The 19683-nt window shown below is 39.3% G+C and overlaps 1 protein-coding gene and 1 long non-coding RNA gene across 3 annotated transcripts in view; one reads left to right on the plus strand and one right to left on the minus strand.

Moving 5' to 3' along the window:
* The first annotated feature begins 2538 nt into the window (after positions 1–2538).
* On the plus strand, positions 2539–7483 carry LOC147832361 (uncharacterized). Its single transcript, XR_015519192.1, has 3 exons — positions 2539–3508; positions 3553–4703; positions 6769–7483. It is a non-coding gene; the product is annotated as an uncharacterized LOC147832361 (long non-coding RNA).
* A 6215-nt stretch (positions 7484–13698) lies between these two features.
* Positions 13699–19683, minus strand: part of si:ch1073-287p18.1 — a 6049-nt gene continuing 64 nt past the window's right edge. The window contains exons 1-3 of one of the 2 annotated variants that reach the window (NM_001430832.1): positions 19502–19683; positions 18917–18965; positions 13699–14440 (exon numbers count right to left, since the gene is read on the minus strand). The exon at positions 19502–19683 is cut by the window's right edge and continues 36 nt beyond it. In NM_001430832.1, coding sequence (NP_001417761.1) covers positions 13971–14440; positions 18917–18965; positions 19502–19633 — 651 coding nt within the window. In that variant the 5' untranslated portion in view covers positions 19634–19683 and the 3' untranslated portion in view covers positions 13699–13970. Of the gene's footprint in view, positions 14441–18885; positions 18966–19501 lie in introns of both variants that reach the window. The other variant, NM_001144787.1, reaches the window with a different exon arrangement.

A 19683-nucleotide genomic window follows, 5' to 3' on the forward strand; every position in this document is an offset into this window, starting at 1 on the left:
CACAATTTCACAGCAATTCATAACTTTTTCATTTAGTGGCTAATTCGTACAAATTCGTACGATCTAATTCGTACATTTTAGTACGATTTGCTCATCTCCCAATGACGGTTGGGTTTAGGGGTGGGGCTAGGTGCCACGCCTCCTTTTTAAAATCTTACAATTTCGTACGACTGAACTCGTATGAATTAGCCACAAAACTGGCAAAACGTAAAATACTTACGTTTCCTCGTGAGATCAGGCTGTAATTACGCACCCTCATGTCTTTCCAAACTCATCTTCAGAACAATTTAGATGATATCCTGGAGCTCTCTCGTCCTCCATTGACTGCAGGTGTCCCGAGATGCTCAAAATATTTAGAAAAGAAACCAAAAAACATCTATTTGACTTCAGCGGTTCAACTGGAATCATATTATTAAAACCAAATAAAAGGTAAAAACTTTGTTTGACAACATCTGTTTCTCGTCAATTCGTCAGGATGCACGTTTACCACAAGCAGTAAAACATTCATTATTTATTTTCCTTCAGCTTAGTCCCTTATTTATCCGGGGTCACCACAGCGGAATGAACCGCCAACTATTCCAGCATTTGTTTTACACAGCGGATGCCCTTCCAGCTGAAACCCAGTACTGGGAAACACCCATACACACTCATTCACTCACACACTACAGCCAATTTAGTTCATCAATTCCCCTATAGCGCATGTGTTTGGACTTTGGGGGAAACCGGAGCACCCGGAGGAAACCAACACAGGGAGAACATGCAAACTCCACACAGAAATGCCAACTGACCCAGCCAGGACTCGAACCAGTGACCTTCTTGCTGTGAGGCGACAGTGCTAACCACTGAGCCACCGTGACGCCCAAAATGTTTACATTCACAAAAAGGTAAACAAATAATAATACAATAGACATTATAATAAAAAGTAGATGAACACACATTACTTATATTCCTTATTGACATCACTTTCATGATCACAGAATATTACTTTTATCACCACCACCAACAGTCATCATTATTATTATTACTACTATGAATGATGAATACTACCAACATTATTCGGATCGTCATTGCTGTTTATACACATTCCTGTTACTTATATATATTTTATTGCTGTTTATGCATTTTCTGTTTACCGTATGGAGTATGTTTTGCACTTTTAAACAACTGCAACAACAAAAGTCAGCAGCAGAACATGGAAGCGTCATCCTCCCCATTGCAACTGGTGTAATTGTAACACTGGTGTTTCTATATTTATTTATGTGCATTTCTTGCTGCAAACGGGTGTTTTCGGAGCTTCATATGATTTCAGCTGAACCACTGAAGTCATGTGGATTGTTTTGACACTGTTTTCGGCTCCTTTTATGGACTTTGAATGTCTTGTGACCTTTGCGCTATGTCTATGCAGGGTCAGAGCGCTCTCGCATTTCTAACCCTTTAACTCTTTACAGCCAGCTCAACGAGCAAAGCCACATTTCTCAGTAGCTTGACTAGCGTATAGAGGGACAAACCTGTAAATCAATCAATCAATCAATAAACATATGATACACTCCTTCCTCTCTTATGCACCAGACACTTTGTTAGAAACACTTCTGCACTGAAAACTCTAATAAGTTGACTGAACTAAATTGATTGAGTAAACTTGTTGCCTCATATTAATTGAGTAAAGGAGTCTCCCAAAACTTGCATATTTAGGTTTATTTAACTTACCGGTTTTGAATATTTTACTTAACACTTAAACTCTGCTGACCCGGTACCGGGTCCGTGACGTCATTGACTTTCGCTTTCAGATTTAAAGGGCTAGCGTTGCACCAGACCCCCGTATGTGGTGTCGTTTGAAAGTGTATAATATAGTGAATCTATATTTTCTGCACATATGCATCACTTTGGTTTTTATTCTACTGTATAAAAGTTCTTTACACTTAAATGCACAGTATTTTGGATACCAGAGCTAGGTATTTTACATTGGTTCATTTTCATATTTTTTACATGACACATGTACAAATTATAGCTCAAATGAAAGCCTTTGCCGGTGCTCATACGGTTCTAGCGTTCTTCATACTGAATTATATTCACATGTCAAACAGTTGTTGAATGAATCGCAGTGTTTTCATGGTGCAGAAGTGAAAACAATACATTTATGATCAATAAGCAGCCCCAGATAGCACAGACAGCTGTCATCTCTTACCTTATGCTGTGCGCTTCAGGGCCATTTCTCCTCTGTTTTTGAGGTGATGTGCATAAGTAATCCTTTTATATGTCTGACGTGCTCCAAACACAGTGAATTATGTTTGATCAAACAAAAGAATAGTGAAATATGAAAACAATGATCGCTCCCTGTGGCTTGTGCAGCACCTCTCATCAGTGGGAATACAATAACTTTTGCATAGATTATGGTGGAGACATTTTTCTTTTTTCCTATGATTACAGACATGTGCAGGAACCAACAAAATTAATCACAGCAGCCTAGACCACACACAACATAAAAGGTACACCTTCAAATCTGAGTTTATAAAAAAAAAATACAAAAAGCGCCTCTTTGTTTAGGTGTTTATTATAACACAGACAACATATACAGATATTTTAAACACTTTCAATGGTGTTTTATGAAAATTCAAAGGGTTTTCTTTAAAATGATGCCAAATTTTTGCATTTACACCTCTGCATGTGGATTTGGGAATCTTTTAAATTTGGGTAGGCAAAATCCAGACGGAAATCCCCAAATAGCAGCAGAGTTTAAGTGGTTAAATTGTTCAGATCACCAAACTTGTTACTTAAGTGGATTATACTGAAATTGTTCAGTTCACCAAAATTTAAGTATAGTCTACAAAACCTGCAAGTTAAATAAACTTAAATATGAAAGTTTTGGGAGACTCCATTACTCAATTAAATTGAGGCAATGAGTTTACTTAATTAATTTAGTTCAGTCAACTTATTGGGGTTTTCAGAGCACTTGTTGTTTTTGTTGTTGTTGTTGTTATCCATGGAATGTTGGAAATAAAAATGCTGTTCTAATGGAACTACAGGACACTAGAGGGCGCTGATCTGACACCTGGAATCTATAATAGGTGAGGGTGAATGAAGAAGAGATTCAGTTGTGGTAAAGGGAAGCAATGGCTGCTTCCGAAACCATCTACTACTCAGTAGGTACTGCATTTGAATGTAAACGTACCACTCGGCCGTTAGAAAAGTACGTTCTATACAGTATGAACGTGAAAAGTATGAATGGAATTCGAACGTACTACATCCGCCATTTTGACATGGTCACGTGACCTACCTGCGTCAGTTGCGTCGCTTTACTCTCATTCATGAGTTCGCTCGCGGGGCATCATGGGATAGCGCAGCATGCATGTGATGCGCACTCCAGAATCTCGCTGGAAGTAGTAAGTCATCCGGGTACTTCTTGCACACTGATTTTCGATTTCTATGAATTCGGACATACTACTCGGCTCGCCTACTGATTTTAGCGTACTATATAGTATAGAAGTATGCGGTTATAGACGCAGCCATGGTTTCTTGAAGCTACCTCAAACTGTTTGTATTGTGAAGTCCTAGTTTGGAAACCTTGCATTTTAAGCTCAGCCTAAGGACTTCCTTATTGTTCAAATAACTGAATGTTTGGGAAATGTATTGGTATGCTGTCTGAATAAGATTCGACGTTTTGGATACCTTCATTATGAAGTTTCATTTCTCAATTATCTGCAAGTCGTTAAATCAAAGCAAAAGTAGATCAACATATTTCAACGCACTCAATGTTTTTACTCCAAATCAGCTGTCACGGTCGGGTGAGGGGAAAAGGAGCGAGGATTTAGTTGCAACAAATAATATGGGTTTTATTAATAATAAAGTATAAATTAAACAACAAGGCAAAACAAACTATCCTAAGGGGGAAAACATTACTTGAACAAACAAGCTGGGCTGAGCTGGCAAGACAAGACAGGAGCATGAAACACAGGGGATGTGTAGACGACAAACTGGCACAGAACAGAAGACATGAGGAGATTAACACACAAGCGATGAGCATAATTAACTAATAATGGGTTAACAAGTGGGGTGGGACAAGACAATAGACGGGAGAGCGCATGACAGAGACAAGACATGCCATGCGCTCACATAAAACAGGACAAGAACATGCAGCCAATGAGAGAACTCATTAACCCCATGGTTATGACAACACTGAAGCACACGACCACAATGTAAACACAGAGCCACGTGCTTTGACAACAGACGCAAGACACGAGCACACGATCAATGAAAACACTCACCGTGCGCTCACACACGCAGCATGCATGTTTCATCCCAGTGCCAACCAAAACCGAAACCAACTGGATTGAGACGCTGGGAATTAAACACCACGCTGCTGACAGACGAAAACACAAACACGAGTACAAGAGACACAGAGACACGATGACAGAAACAGGACCAGACAAGTCTAGTGTCCGAGCTCTGCCACCAAAACAAGAATTTACAAGAGCAGAGTGGCAGAACCCTGACATCAGCGACCATTTTTTTTCTATGCATATATTTATATTTTATTTCTTAGATGGAAAATATGTTGAATTGAAGAATAATGTACCCAAAATAAAGTTAGGAAACCCCCAATATCTTCTCTCAAAACAAAACAAAAAATGTTTAAGCTGTTGTATGATGGTCTTTTCCTTAAGTTAAGCATAAAAAAGAACTGGGGCCTCATGTATCAACGCTGCGTACGCACAAAAACTTTGCGTACGCCAGGTTTCAGGTTTAATTCCATTGGCGACTCCTAGAGGCAGTTGTGTTAAATTCTTCTCTACAAAGTGTCTGATCCTTGCAATGGCGTCTGTATGAGACGGGTTCATATAGTAGGTATGTAAGATTTCCATATCATACAGTTGACCAGCCAAACATTAAAGCACAATTTGCAGCGGTCGCCTGTTTTCCCAATGTAATCTGAGCAATCTACTGCACGCACATTGCTATAAAGACACTATCTGAAGATGAATTTGCATACATGAATCAGAAACATTTCCATTCAATAAATGTGCAAATAAAATATGATGCTTATTGATATGAACTTATTGATGATTCCTACTTGTCTTTCTCGTGATAAATAGTGGGCAAAATCTGATATGTAGCGGGGAAAAAAAGAAGAAAGAGTTCATCAGACGCTGGATTCGAGCCGAGTTTATGCTCGAACGTGTCAGTGCATGATCACATGCCTCTTATGAGGTGCGCCACTGAGACTGCTAAGGGAACTGCAACATTTTACAGATATAAACCACACTATTTCTTTTTTAAATGCACTCAGTGCGATGTTCAGACCCAACTGTGTTAACCGTATCAGCTAAACTCTCCCACTCTATTGTTTTCTTTTGTTGTTAATTCCGGAGAACAAACTTGCAAATAACACCGCTTTTCTCCGGTCTACCTCCGAAAGCAGCACCTCCAGATCACATTCTGTTCAAAGTTTCTCTTTTTGTTTGATTTTGCCGTTGCTTTTTCGTTGGGTTTTGCCATTAGCATAGTCATTAGCATATTCATACGGGGGAGGAGGCAGGGAGGGGTTTTGCGCTCGTGCATGTTGCGCTCAGTTTCACGTTCATTCGGATGTACAAAAGAATATGCGTGAGATTCGGCGTACGCAGTGTTTCATACATCTGAATTTTTTTCTGCGTACGCACATTTACAGCTTTGTGCGTACGCAATGTTTTAGTAAGATTTCCACGCAAGTCTTCGTACATGAGGCCCCTGGTCAGTGGCTAAAAAACACATTAAAGGTTCAGGACACCCTGGAGAACTTTTTTTTTTATATTAAAAAATATAATATATTGTGTGTTGAGCATCAGTTAAGACAATGTTAGAACCTGTCAGCTTTAATTGTGGGGAAAACTGGATAATTTTAAGCTTTTTTCAGCTAATTTCAGCTTCCGGGTTTAAAATGATTTTTGGGCCTGATCAAATTCGGCGACGTAGTGCAGAACTGCAAGTGCAATGATGACGCGTCGGTTTCTCATTATTATTCATAGTGGAGTTTTCTTATCCTATGAGAAGAGCCGGCTGCTTAATTATTCATCAGACCTGACAGACCTGCCAGTGTCAAGCCCGAGCTGAGAGACACGGAAACCACAGCACAGTATTTAGCTGTTCATGAAGGGTCACATGTGTTTGTTTTCATGATCCATGGGGTTTGTTGCATGTTTTTCCCCGCGATGCTGTCAGGGCCGATCATACAGCAAAGCTGTGTGTGTGCTGCCAGCATTTTTGTTGGGAGAGCAGCACGAGAATTAGAGAATGGCGGACGCTGTCTTTTATAAGGAGTTCGTTCACATTCAGACACATCGCCGTGCTGCTGTGTTTGCCTAAATCCTCCAGATTACCAGCAGGGTTAATGGCTAAAATAGACGGGTCAGGAGACCTGCTGCACTGAGTCTGCTGGATACGGGGATTGAGGGAGAAGTCCTCATTTATAGTGTTTACATGAACACACATCTTTATAATGATATAAATTGTGGTTGTCTGTATATAAAATTAAGAATAACAAATGTAGCAGGGCACTAAATCACTGTTCATTTCTTTGCATTTTAACTTTGTGAACTATAAACTCATGCGTCTCCTCTTTGTGTCTCATTTTGTGAGCTGTCAACAACAGTTGTTCGCTCCCCTTCTCCCCTGCTGGCCACGCCCACTCCTGCCCGATGCTCGCGGAGCTCCACGCCCATTAATCATGCATCTTTTGAAAAAATTCTGAAGTCGACTTCAACCGAAAGTAGGGGGGTGTCATGGCCCTTTAAGTGCGTTGAAATTTGATTATCTACTTTTGCTTTAATTTAACGACTTGCAGATAATTGAGGAATGAAACTACATAATGAAGGTATCCAAACGTCAAATCTTATTCAGAAAGCATATCAATACATTTCCCAAACATTCAGTTATATCTGGACAAATAAGGAAGTCCTTAGGCTGAGCTTAAAACGCAAGGTTTCCCAACTAAGACTTTAAAATACAAACAGTTTGAAGTAACTTCAAGAAACCATGGCTGTTTCTCAATATTCGTACTTCAGCGGTCTTGCATCCTTGTGTTCTCGTGTAACGTCATCATCAGCTGCCAAAGTTCAGTTATAAAAATCAAGACCGCAAGAACAGACGGGTGAAACTTCCCGCATGTGTTCTTGATATCGAGGAAGCACCGCTGCAAACTTGAGCACGGAACTCGCTCTGGAAGTGCCAGAAGTCATTGCGACTGGAGATGGGAAGCGCTGCGTTTTATTTAGATTTATTAAAAAAGTTATTGGAATTAAGAAACAGCCCATGCTTCCCTTTACCACAACTGAATCTCTTCTTCATTCACCTACTCACCTATTGTACATTCCAGGTGTCAGATCAGCGCCCTCTAGTGTCCTGTAGTTCCATTAGAACAGCATTTTTATTTCCCACATTCCATGGATAACAATATATATATATATATATGTGTGTGTGTGTGTGTGTGTAATAATATACTATGAAAAAAAAATAATAATAAATATATATATATTAGGGATGTGCGGAGCAGCCGTTATTTGTGTTTGTTGAGGGGGGAAAAGTATTTGTATATGTATTCGAGTAAAATTCAAAAATGGCACAAAAATATATTTTTTTTCTATTACACTTCTAATTTACATTATAGTGAAAGTATTGTTTAATTATACCCATTATATAAATTATAGATATGCAATATTGGCTGTTGTTTTTGAACATGTGACAAGAAATGTCATTGAAAAGAAAATAACATAGAAGCCATTATCTCATCCATGGTTAAACCAACAACTAATAAAATACCATTGTGAATATTATGAACCCCACCACCACCGTTCTTGTTGAAGGACACTGAATAGACAGAATAAAAACAAATAATATTTCAAAAAACTGTTCTTCTTCTGAAATAACTTCTTTCCAATGCACAGAATTCCAAAAACTAAAATTAACTAAATAAATCTTAATAAACCCTGCCTGGGGGATCTGGCAGAACAAAAGTAGTCTATATAATACTAAAAGATACAGCCCTGCTATTGTCATCTGCCTGCCACAAAACAAACACAAAGATTTTTTTTGTTTTGTTTTTTTTTATGTTTGAAACTGACTTGCTGGGGCAGAATGTGGCTGTGTTGATGGTTTGGTGCTTGTGGAGGATTTAGCAGAACATAGCTGTGCTGATTGAGGGGATTGATGCTTGTGGGGGGTTCACAGACAGTATCAGGAGAGGATGCTTTTAGTGCATGTGATAATACATTACATAGAAGGTTGCGCGGTGGCACAGTGAGTACCACTGTCACCTCACAGCAAGAAGGTTGCTGGTTCGAGCCCCGACTGGGTTCTCCCCATGTTGGCGTGGGTTTCCTCCGGGTGCTCCGGTTTCCCCCACAGTCCAAACACATGCAATACAGGTGAATTGGGTAAGCTAAATTGACCCTATTGTATGTGTGTGAAAGAGAGTGTATGGATGTTTCCCAGTGCTGGGTAGCAGCTGGAAGGGCAGCCACTGCGTAAATCATAAGCTGGATAAATTGGTGGTTCATTCCACTGTGGCAACCCCAGATTGATTAAGGGACTTAGCCGAAAAGAAATGAATGATTATGGATAGAAGATGTTGACAGATGTTTAATATCTCTGCCTCTGCCGATTTCACTTTTGCACACATTATACAGTATCAGTTTGTTTTATCTGCAGCTCCACTGACTGTAAAATTCTTCCACAAAGAACATGAAGTTTTTTTTTTTGACTGGTGGAGGACCAAATGGCTCAGCAGCACTCTCACTCTTTTTCTATTCGGGTGCCCAAATGTATTTGAGGAGTTTCAAGTTAATGAAAAGTGACGGGAAGCTATGCTAAGGTTAACTAGCCTATAGCATATATCTTGCTGTCTGCAAAAGACAGTAATGTAGACGTACCATATAACTCCCATAAGTGCATACTATTCGACACAACTGCACAAGCATCGTTTTAACCTTTATAAACGAACGTTAATGTTACTCTGTCAACAGACTATTGTCTAAATTACCGCGCTAACAGAACTAACGTTGCGTAAACAGAGCACCCGGTTGCAAACTTCCCGATCCCGATCAAACTCCGCTACAAGTTTATAAACTGCATCTGGAACCCAATTAAGGTACAAACATCTATTTAACAAAAATAGTGATGCAGTAAAGTATTTTTTCGCTCAGCCGAGCCTTCTCTGTCTGTATCTGTGGAGAAGATTGTGCCGGACACCTCCGCCCCGCCCTCCGACTGAGCGTCTCTCTGTCTCTCTCTCTCTCTCTCTTTCTCACGCGGGCATGCACTGTGGTCTCATGAGGAAACGCTGCTTTTTGATAGTGTTTTTCTTGCTCCCGAATACAAATAATTTTTCAAGTATTTGTTCGAAATAAGTATTCGTAAAAACAAGCTATTCGTGCCTTTCCGAATACCGTATTCGGGTTCGGCTCCACCCTTAATATATACAAAATTTGTGGTGGTCCATTCCTTACAACTTAATCCACCCAAAATCCATCACTAGCCTGACCCGTATCCCACCTCAATAGCAGCAAAAGTGTTCTGTAATACACAATGAACACATTAAGTACATTGCATATTTTATTTTATTTTATTGTTGATGTCTATTAGTTAGGGACACTTAATATAAAGTGTGAGTAACTAATCCAAATGGATTGAACACAAAAACAGTTCAGTAGTGGATTGAAGGGAGACTTGTTTTCAGGAGATAAGAGAAAGTCTCCATTTCAAGGTCTGCAGTGTCTCTGGACGATGTTGTGAAGCAGTAATTTTCCATGGCTGTTGGTTCTGCTGTATTAACACTTGCTGGACGTGAGAAACAGACATTTTCTGACAGGATCTGGAGTTCGGGCTAGGAAAAGTGTTAAACCAACAGCTGTGAAACCAGAGTTTAACACTAAATCAGCAGTTTCACAGGAAGCCTAATAATTTTGCCTTTGAATACACATTCATTTCAGCAGGATTTTATCAGTGTATTTGCATGTTGAATCACTGTATCTTCATGCATTCATCATTTTTGCACAGGGAAATGTTTCAGTCAGGTCTTCATTGTTATGTGTTTTCTGTTATTTCACATGGGAGCTTGATCTTTCTTTCAGCAACACTGTAAACCCCACTGCTGTCATTACACTGAACAAAAATATTCAAAGATGATTCCTTGGATTTACTCATTTTTTAAGTGGCTGTAAACATTTTATTTTTATTTAAACAAATTAAGTTGGACATTACTAAATTTAACCTATTTGTTTAAATTCAGCCCATGTCAATTGTTTGCATCAATTTTGCAGACATCATTTTTTCCCAGTGTACTAAAAATATTAAGTTAATGTAACTTGACATTACTTAAAATACCAAGTTTTGGCATCAACACTTAAACAGGTGTGTTTAACTTGCTCATGAGTAGGCCCACACGGAATCTGCGCACGCAGAATTCCGCAGATTTTCCGCAGATTTCTGCAGATTTTTAGCCCAGTATTAATTCTGTTTATTTGCTTGAGTAAATGTGTAAATCTGAATTTATTCAGTAATTTAATACTTTTTATTTAATATATTAAGGTTTTAGTTATGATACTCCGCTGGATACTCCCAAAATAATTCAGCAGAAATACGCAGATTTTTACCAAAATTCTCCACAGAAATAGCAAAAAACGTCCGTAGATTCCGTCTGGCCCTGCTCATGAGGCAGCAAAAACACTTTAAATTAATATTTTAGGTTCTCTGAACTTAACATTTTAATGTCTTTAATCAATTCACCATGTCTTTGTTTAAAATTCTGCCTTGACAACCGCGCTGATTGGTAGATATATGTTATATGAAACAAGGTGGTCATTTTGCTTGTGATGCAAAATTTTGCTAAAGTGCAATTAGTAAGTAGATATTTAAATGCTTTTATACATTTTTCTTATTAATTCTACATGCAGGGGTGACATGGTGGCGGAGTGGGTAGTGCTGTCACCTCACAGCAAGAAGGTCACTGGTTCGAGTCCCGGCTGAGACAGTTGGTGTTTCTGTGTGGAGTTTGCATGTTTTCCCCGTGTTGGCATGGGTTTCCTCCGGGTGCTCTGGTTTCAAAGGGGAGTTGGGTTAGCTAAATTGTCAGAATTATATTAGTGTATGTCCTGGTCCTCCAGGTTGGGGGTTGAGCACTGGGCTAACGACCCACCTTGTAAAAATTAGATGTTACGAAACACCAATCTGATGTAAATATCAACTTCGATATAAACAACCCTGGGAGTTACGGCCTACTCACACTATGTCATCCGTACCGTGCCCAGGCCCGTTTCCTGGATCGTTTGAGAAGCGTGAGTGCACTGAATCGGGCTCAGGCACGGTTCACTTGGGCTTTGGCGCGGTACACTTGTAGTGTGAGTGCAAAACATGCCAAAGCCCGAAACTGAAAGCGAGACGTGACTTTTAAGGGGCTGTTTCATATGGATTTATTCATCATTCGAACTGTTCAGTGAACGCAAACTGCCGTAGCTTATTAAAGATGAAAACCTCTCACTGCATGACAGCTGCACACCTACAGCAGACCTCCTCACTCCTGCAGCACGAGGGCTTTATGATTGTTTATGAGCGCCAAAAGTGGCGGATCTGTTCTGCGAAATATCTGACTGTGTGCCACCGCATCCCTAAGGACTGTTTGGTGAAATATTTGACTGCATATCAAACGACTGAAACAATATAACTAGAGAAATCTCCACTGTGCTGCTGAGTGAAAGAGCACTTCTCACTGAACAGCGCAGCAGCGATGACGTAAGCGTGCCCAGGCCCGATTGTGGTGTGAGTGCGGGCCATCGGGGGAGACGGGAAGGGGGACAAGCATGCTTTGGCCCGGTTCGAGGCAACTGTACCTAGTGTGAGTACAGCCTAACTCAGTCAGAGAAGACTTAAAAATTGGAAAGTGTAGCCTATTAGCTATTTTAGGTTATCTGTACTTAAACATTTAAGTGAACTGTAATTAAACTTTTAGGTTAATTCAATGAAGAGACCACATTTGGTCAACTCAGTTAATTGAGTTGTAGATTTCCCATTACTCAAACAATCTGAGGGAATCGGATTCCTCAAATAATTTAAGTAGTCTCAACTTAGAGTTTACAGTGAACTTTTAACCCTAATATGTAAAAAAAAAAAAAGTGACTTTTATTGTCTTGTGTAATAGTCTGCAGTGCTATATTGTCTGGGTTGGTGTTGTATATAACGCTACAGAAGCCTTGTAATAAACTGCAGCACATTTTCTGATATTTTACAGATTTATTCTCTAGGTATTACCTGATATACATTATATTATTATTTTAAAAGACTAAAATGTCCATAAAAGTCATTTTGTTAAACTGTAGAGTTGAATATTTAACATCAAAAGTGGACACAGTAGAGATCAACATCCCATAATGCAATTCACAACCAGAAATAAACCGAAACAGAAACTGTTCATTAGCACAGGGGTTCCCAAACTTACTAGCTTGCGACCCCCAAAATAACAATGCTAGTGACTCGCAACCCCCAATATCCTCTGAGGTGGTTATATATACAGAAACCTTGCATGCAATAGCGCACACACACCAATAGACCCAAGTTTATTCTTAGTTTAATCTTTTTTTAATGTAAATCAGAGCTGTAAATGTGCCAGAAAGTTTAACCTGATGTTATAAAATCAATCTGCTGCATCTGACGCCATTGGTGTTTCTTTAAAATTATGTAATTACCCCAGGGGTCGCAATCCAATAGAACTAGTAACTATAAGCTACTGTAGTAACTATATAGTATATATTCACTATAAACAACAATTTTTCTTTTCAGTAGTTTTTTGATAAAGTATGGTAATTCTTATGGTTTAATATAAATAAATAGATTTTTGGAAATCACCAGGCGAACCCCCTTCATTGTCCCGTGACCCCTTGGGGGGTCCCGACCCCCACTTTGAGAACCACTGCATTAGCAGATGTTTGAACAGTATATATTTAAGCCTTGTTTCCTTTTTTTTAAACACTACTCTAATAGAAATCTGCATAACAGTGTATAATAATGCTCCATTAGTTCATCAGGCTTCATGAAAGGAGGATTCAATACCTGGAAATTACTCAAATACAAACATAAGGTCATTGAAAGTGCTTGAATTCAACTTTAAATTGGTTTATGGTGTTACTTTTACAGTGTATTGTAATGTTGAATCACCGTATCTTCATGCATTCATCTTTCTGCACAGGGAAATGTTTCAGTCAGGTCTTCATTATTATGTAGGTATTGTATTTTCTATTATTTCACATGTGTGTTATATTTATTTGATCTTTTATTTACACTAAAAATATCTGCAAATTAGCAGTTTTCTGTATTTTGTGATTCATGTTTTTATTTTTCCCTGTTTGTTTATGCTTTTGAATTGCATTATGGGAGCTTGATCTTTCTTTTACAAAATTGTAACCTTAAAATGTTTTTAAAAAGGGACTTTTATTGTCATTTGTAATAGTCTGCAGTGCTATCTTGTCTGAGTTGGTGTTGCATATTACACTACAAACACCTTGTAATAAACTGCCAGTGCACTTTTCTGACTTATTTCTCTAGATATTATTTATTATAGATGATGTTATTATTTCAAACAACTAAAATGTCAATAAAAGTCACTTTGTTAAACTGTAGAGTTGAATTTTCAACATCAAAAGTCGACAAAGCAGAGATCAACATCCCATAATGCAATTCACACCTGCAAAAAAACCCAAAACACAGAAACTGATCATTAACAAATATTATTTAGAGGATATATTTAAGCTTTGTGTCCTTTTTTAAACACTACTATATTAGAAATCTGCATAACAGTGTATAATAATGCTCCATTAGTTCATCAGGCTTCATGAAAGGAGGATTCAATACCTGGAAAGTACTCAAATACAAACATAAGGTCATTGAAAGTGCTTGAATTCAACTTTAAATTGGTTTATGGTGTTACTTCAACAGTGTATTTGCATGTTGAATCACCGTATCTTCATGCATTCATCTTTCTGCACAGGGAAATGTTTCTCCAACTCTTTGCTGAGAGCGTGTCGTCGGCCTGCCCATGTGAAGTGAGTGGGCTGTGCTGCTGTGCCATCCTGTCCTGTGTCGTACCCAAAATGTGCGCTGATCTCAATGGCCAGAGCTGATCTTAGCAGACCCGCTCCTCCAGTCCGCTCCGGCCCGGGATGGTAAACTCTACCGCTGTCTGGATGCATGAAGAGGGATTGTGGGCGGAATGGAACGCTCAGCTTAGCTCCGCCCCCACAGTATGAGAGACGGTCCTCAAGCCCCACCTCTGAGAACAGGTGAGTGAAAACTATGGGCTGATCCTCGCAACGCAGGAAGTTGCGCTCGCGTCCGCAGAGCGAGACAAACGGGAAGTCCTGCTGATAGCGGCCGCTCTGGTTCACTTTCAGACGGCTGAAGAAGAAAACTAAGAAGTGCTGGTCTATGAAAGAGAGAGAATTCGTAGAATCTTTATTTAGAGTGGAGCTATCATGCAGAAATCACTTTAATAAGGGCTTTGAACAGTTGTGTGGTGAATATAGCCAGCGTCTAATAGTAAAAATAAATTATTCGATTGTTTATAATCAGAATAGATAAAAAAAGAAACTTTGATTGACATTCTTCCTTTGTAAGAGTCATCAGAGAAGGAAAGCCGCGCCCACTAGTGACCATCTTATATCACGTTAGTCTTGTTTTCAATCTGCCACTATGCTGATGCACAGGCATTCGTAGCTCCGCCCTCTTCTGAAAAGAGCACAATCTTATTTAAATTTAAAGGGATGGATGGATCCGCTTATTAAGTGGTGACGTGTTTGTGACGTATGTAATACTGTTTCCGGGTCCAAGCCGCCACTCATTTGAGTGGAGAAATCATTCGTTTATGATCACGTTTTATTCCTATCACACATTAAAGTTAATTTTATATCAAATCATAGTGTACACAACAATCTCTGGGCTTGCTGCATCACAAATACCAAAAATGTAACAATTTATAAAAAAATTAATCACTTTCTGGCCATCGGATATTAGGCATGGACATATATACTGTGATCGTGATTTTCGAAAGCATTAAATCGCTTTGTAAACGTTTATTATCATTCCTGAGTCTCCCCATTCAGTTGAATAGAGCGCTTGGACCCGGAAGCTGCTTCGCGTGACGTCACACTTAACAAGCGGATAATATCCTATTTGACTGGCTGACTGACTGACTGACTGACTGACTGACTGACACACACACACACACACACACAAACACACGCACACACACGCACACACCCTCTAGCCAAATCAGAGACATTTACATCTTGTAGAAAGGGGCATAATAGGTCACTTTTAAAGTGTTTTGCAACCAGGGCCGGATTGGGACTCCTTTTTAGCTCTGGAGTTTCAAGCCTTAGACCAGCCCACCTCAGTCGACGACTGACTACATTAAAATAACGTCATTTCCATTTCAGTTTCTAATGACACTAACACGTCTTTTTCAAGGACACAGCTGCTTTAGAACTTCAAATGTTATTTCATAAATATAAGAACATTAATTCTTTATACATATCCAGTCCTTTGTAACGGTCATCACACAAACACAAAAAAAAAAAAAAATGTACCCCTACGCAAGTAACCCAAACAGTATTATATGTCTTAACACTGAAAATGAAAAAAAAATAAAATTCTCTGGTGAGATTCGAACTTGGATTGGCGGCATCGTAACACAACTTGCTAACTACTAGACCAGGGGTTTTCAAAGTCTAAGACAGTGGGCCTCACTTTTGACACAACTTATCCATTGGCGCCCCCCTCCTCCCAAACACGCACACACACACACACACATACATACATACATACATACATACACACACACACACACACATACACACACACACACACACACACACACACACACACACACACACACACACACACACACACACACACACACACACACACACATATATATATATATATATATATATATATATATATATATATATATACAGTATATATAAAGACACAGACAGGTGTCAGACTGTTAACTCACTTTTATCAACATTTGCATGAAAGTGCAATTATTTACAGAGTAATAACAAGTATTTTAATATAACTTTTTTAAAACTAGGATGATGGTTAATATGAATAGAACAGTTCTAAGAACTCTTCATCCCAGTCAAAACAGTCGAAGTTTAGCGGGTCTCATGCTGTCATTAGCCAAAATATCTTGACAAACCACACTTAAAGGTCGTGGTTCATCAGCTGGTCCTGTCCACGTAAATCCTAAACTCAAATACTGATCATCATATCGTCGTCTTTTGGGTTTAAGCCCTGAACTTGAAGTCTTTGAATCGGGGGTCTCAGAAACCGATCCATTGCAGGCACGTGCACACATAGGGCTCAACCTGTGCAGTGCACATGCCCTTTTTAGTCCTGGATAGAAAGTGCCCTTCCAAAATGATCAAAAGTGCCCCCGCGACGCGGCACACCCTCGGTCCCGCCCTTCAGTAGGCGCGCGACAACACCGCTCTTGAGCGTGCGCGCGACAACACAGCTGATCAGAACGCGCGCGACAATAAACTTAATTAAACTTAATAATTATATTTTTATTATATATTTTTCCCGCGCCTCCCCTGACATGCTCTGGCGCCCCCCATGGGAGGCGCGCCTCACACTTTGAAAACCCCTGTACTAGACCAAGTTGGCACTCTTAAGATGATGTGTTCGGGATAAAGAATAAGTATTGCACTGTTATCTGCTGCTATTGATGTCTACTCTTTTTCTAACCTTTTTAGATTTCTGATCAAGTTATGTCAGATTTATTAATGTAGTAAATCATCTGATTTTCATTGAGCAGGTGTAATCAAGTGTGCTGCAAGCCTGTGTTTGAGTGAAGGTCTCGGCCGTTAGATCGCCCCCTGGGGGCTGGCTGCAGTACAAGTCATAAAGCCCGCCTCCTCCGTGTTAATGAAGGAGACTTGAGCCCAAATAAAAAAAATTATTACACTTGCAATAAAATGTCCTGAAAGATGGTTCAGGTCGATTAAGGCACTGGTTATTGTGCTGAAATAGGTGCAGATCTTCATTTTTGTAAACAGTTTGTTTTTAGCAGTAATTTAATGCTGGGCGTGTCATCGTGATTGACAGCTGTGATTGACAGTTTCTCAAAGCAGCGCGTCTGAGCTTCGGCAGGAGACTGAAGTGTTATTATTCGATTTCTGTGTTATTTTACCATGACAAAATGAGTTCAGCAGTAAACTACAGTTTCTGACATACATGATCTGGTGGAACACTGTTTATTCGCTAAGATCAGGGCTTTTTTCGGGCTTTATTAGTTTGCTGATACACGCCTAACCACCCAGATAGCAAAATACACTCGGGCCAGTTCCGGCTAGATTCTCGCCTGCCGGAGACTTACCCCTCAGAGCTCAGACTGACTACCTCTGCTGGACCTACTCCGGATGCCTGGACTCACTGCGCGATTCCAGCCCGAGTCAATCGAGCCAGATGCGGCGGCCGAGCGAGCCGGAATCAGCCCGCGACGCCGCGAGTAGGTTATGCGCTGCGGCCCGGAGCTGGCGCGATTGAATATATAAAACCCTCATATTTGTTAACGTTATTACATCCATTTGTGTTGATATGACAGCAAACGCATGCTGAGAAGTTCGGGGGGCGTGGTTTATTTTACATAAAGCGTTTGGTTGGAAGCTCGACTCCGCTCATTATCGCGGCTCCTCCTCTGGCTCCATCAGACAGTCCTTCTGCGCATGTCAAGGCTCCAATTTCAGCAGTCTTTTGCGACAGTTTGTGCCCGTCAAGCAGGCGTTTTGCCCTCATGGCGTTCAATGGGAAAAGGGGCTGTCGCTTCGTCCATATTTTTTACAGTCATTGGGTGTAATATTCATTATTATTAATTAATATTCACTAAGGTGCCGCTGTTTGGGGTGGAATGTTACGTTATCATTACCCTGCAGGCTGCATTTTGCTCAAAGGGCTGCGAGAAAATAAATAAAAAGAGCTGAGCTGCGGCAAAATAATGAATAAAATAGTGTGGCTATGGTCAAATAAATAAATAAATGAAAAAAGTGCAACTGCTGAGAATGCAAGCAGCTAGGGACACCGGCCCTCTCAGCCAAAAAACGGACCAGTCCACTGGGAATTCTCCCGGTGCTCCCGATTAGCCAATCCGGGCCTGTTTGCAATGACTTTACTTTTCTGTAATTTCTGTAATGACTTTTCTTTAATTTACATCCATCCATCCATCCATCTATCTATCTGTCCGTCAAATAGTATATGATTAGGATCCATCCACTATCCGTCCATCCATCCAACATACTGATGTGTCCTTTCTAGACCGTGGTATACAGTTTGAATTAAAGTTTGTTTTATATTAACACAGTTCTCTTTAATGATGTAATGTTGCACAAGTATTCTTTGCTAATCTAAATGGTGAAATGGTATAAGCAGCCAATGACTATCATTGAGGTAAAGTTGGTTTTATATTCGGACATTCAGACATTATGCTTATTAATATAATTTCAGAAAAGTATTATTTGCAAATTCTAAATAGGGAAATCATATTTGCAGCAAATGATTATCAAAGTACAGCATTGTGCACAGTGAATTAGATGGGGTTAATGTTGTTTAGAAGGCATACTTGCATGCTGATTTTGACCGAATGTTCAAAGTAACACTGTAAACAATATAGAGACTGCTGAATGAACAAATGTGTGAACAAAAAACCAACTTTACCTCTATATGACTATCAATGTACAACAGTCGATTAAACAGTGCTAATGTTGTTTCAGGTCATGCTTGCATGTGATTTTACACCGAATATTCAAATTAGCATGGTAAACAACACTTCACTGAACGAATGTGCGAATATAAAACCAACTTTACCTCAATGTATACAGTGCAGATATAGAAATACCTTTGAAACAGGTGACAAAGTTCTTCACCTTGGTGTCATCCAGAAAGAGCTTAATGGGAGAAGACAATAAACATTAGAGAAAGACTTGAAAGTAAACATGACAGGAATGGCATTAAGGTAGTACCTTCAGGTTTTTTATTTATTTATTTATTTTACAAAATAACTAACTTTGACGAATGCATGATTGTTTTTTGAATTGTAAAACTGGCTATTATACACTCGATAATGCTTTGAAGTTGATCATTTTTCTTGGGAGATTTCACATACACAAGGCAAAAGTAATGTCTATTACTCCCTCTCTTGATTTTTTTCTTCTGTAAAGTGATAAAAATAATTCTTTGATCTTAATTACAAAAAAAAACAAGAAGACTTTATAAACTTTTCTAATAATGAAAAAAATGATCTATACAATCTTATAATTTAATTATGATGGATCCCCTCATATATATAATTTAGTATTTTTTAATTTAATATATGTTCTCCTTCACAAAGTTTTGTATGACTGTTAACGTTACATTTGTTATCATGTAATCCTGTCAGTTATATGCTTCAATAAAAAAATGTCAAAAAAGGTTGTGACGTTACCTGTCCTTGATGATCGATATAGTAGAAATACTCTCTAATTCTCGCTTCTGGACTCTGTCCTTGTGTGTATGAGGACACATTCCTGCAAAACAACCCACACTGACGACTAAATATCCGTTTAACAAACCTCATTGCTGCTTTAGTTACAGCAAAACCCGTTCACTGTTATTAAAAAACATTAC

This window comes from Danio rerio, chromosome 20 (assembly GCF_052040795.2).
Source record: "Danio rerio strain M-AB ecotype USA chromosome 20, GRCz13ab, whole genome shotgun sequence".
NCBI lineage: Eukaryota > Metazoa > Chordata > Actinopteri > Cypriniformes > Danionidae > Danio > Danio rerio.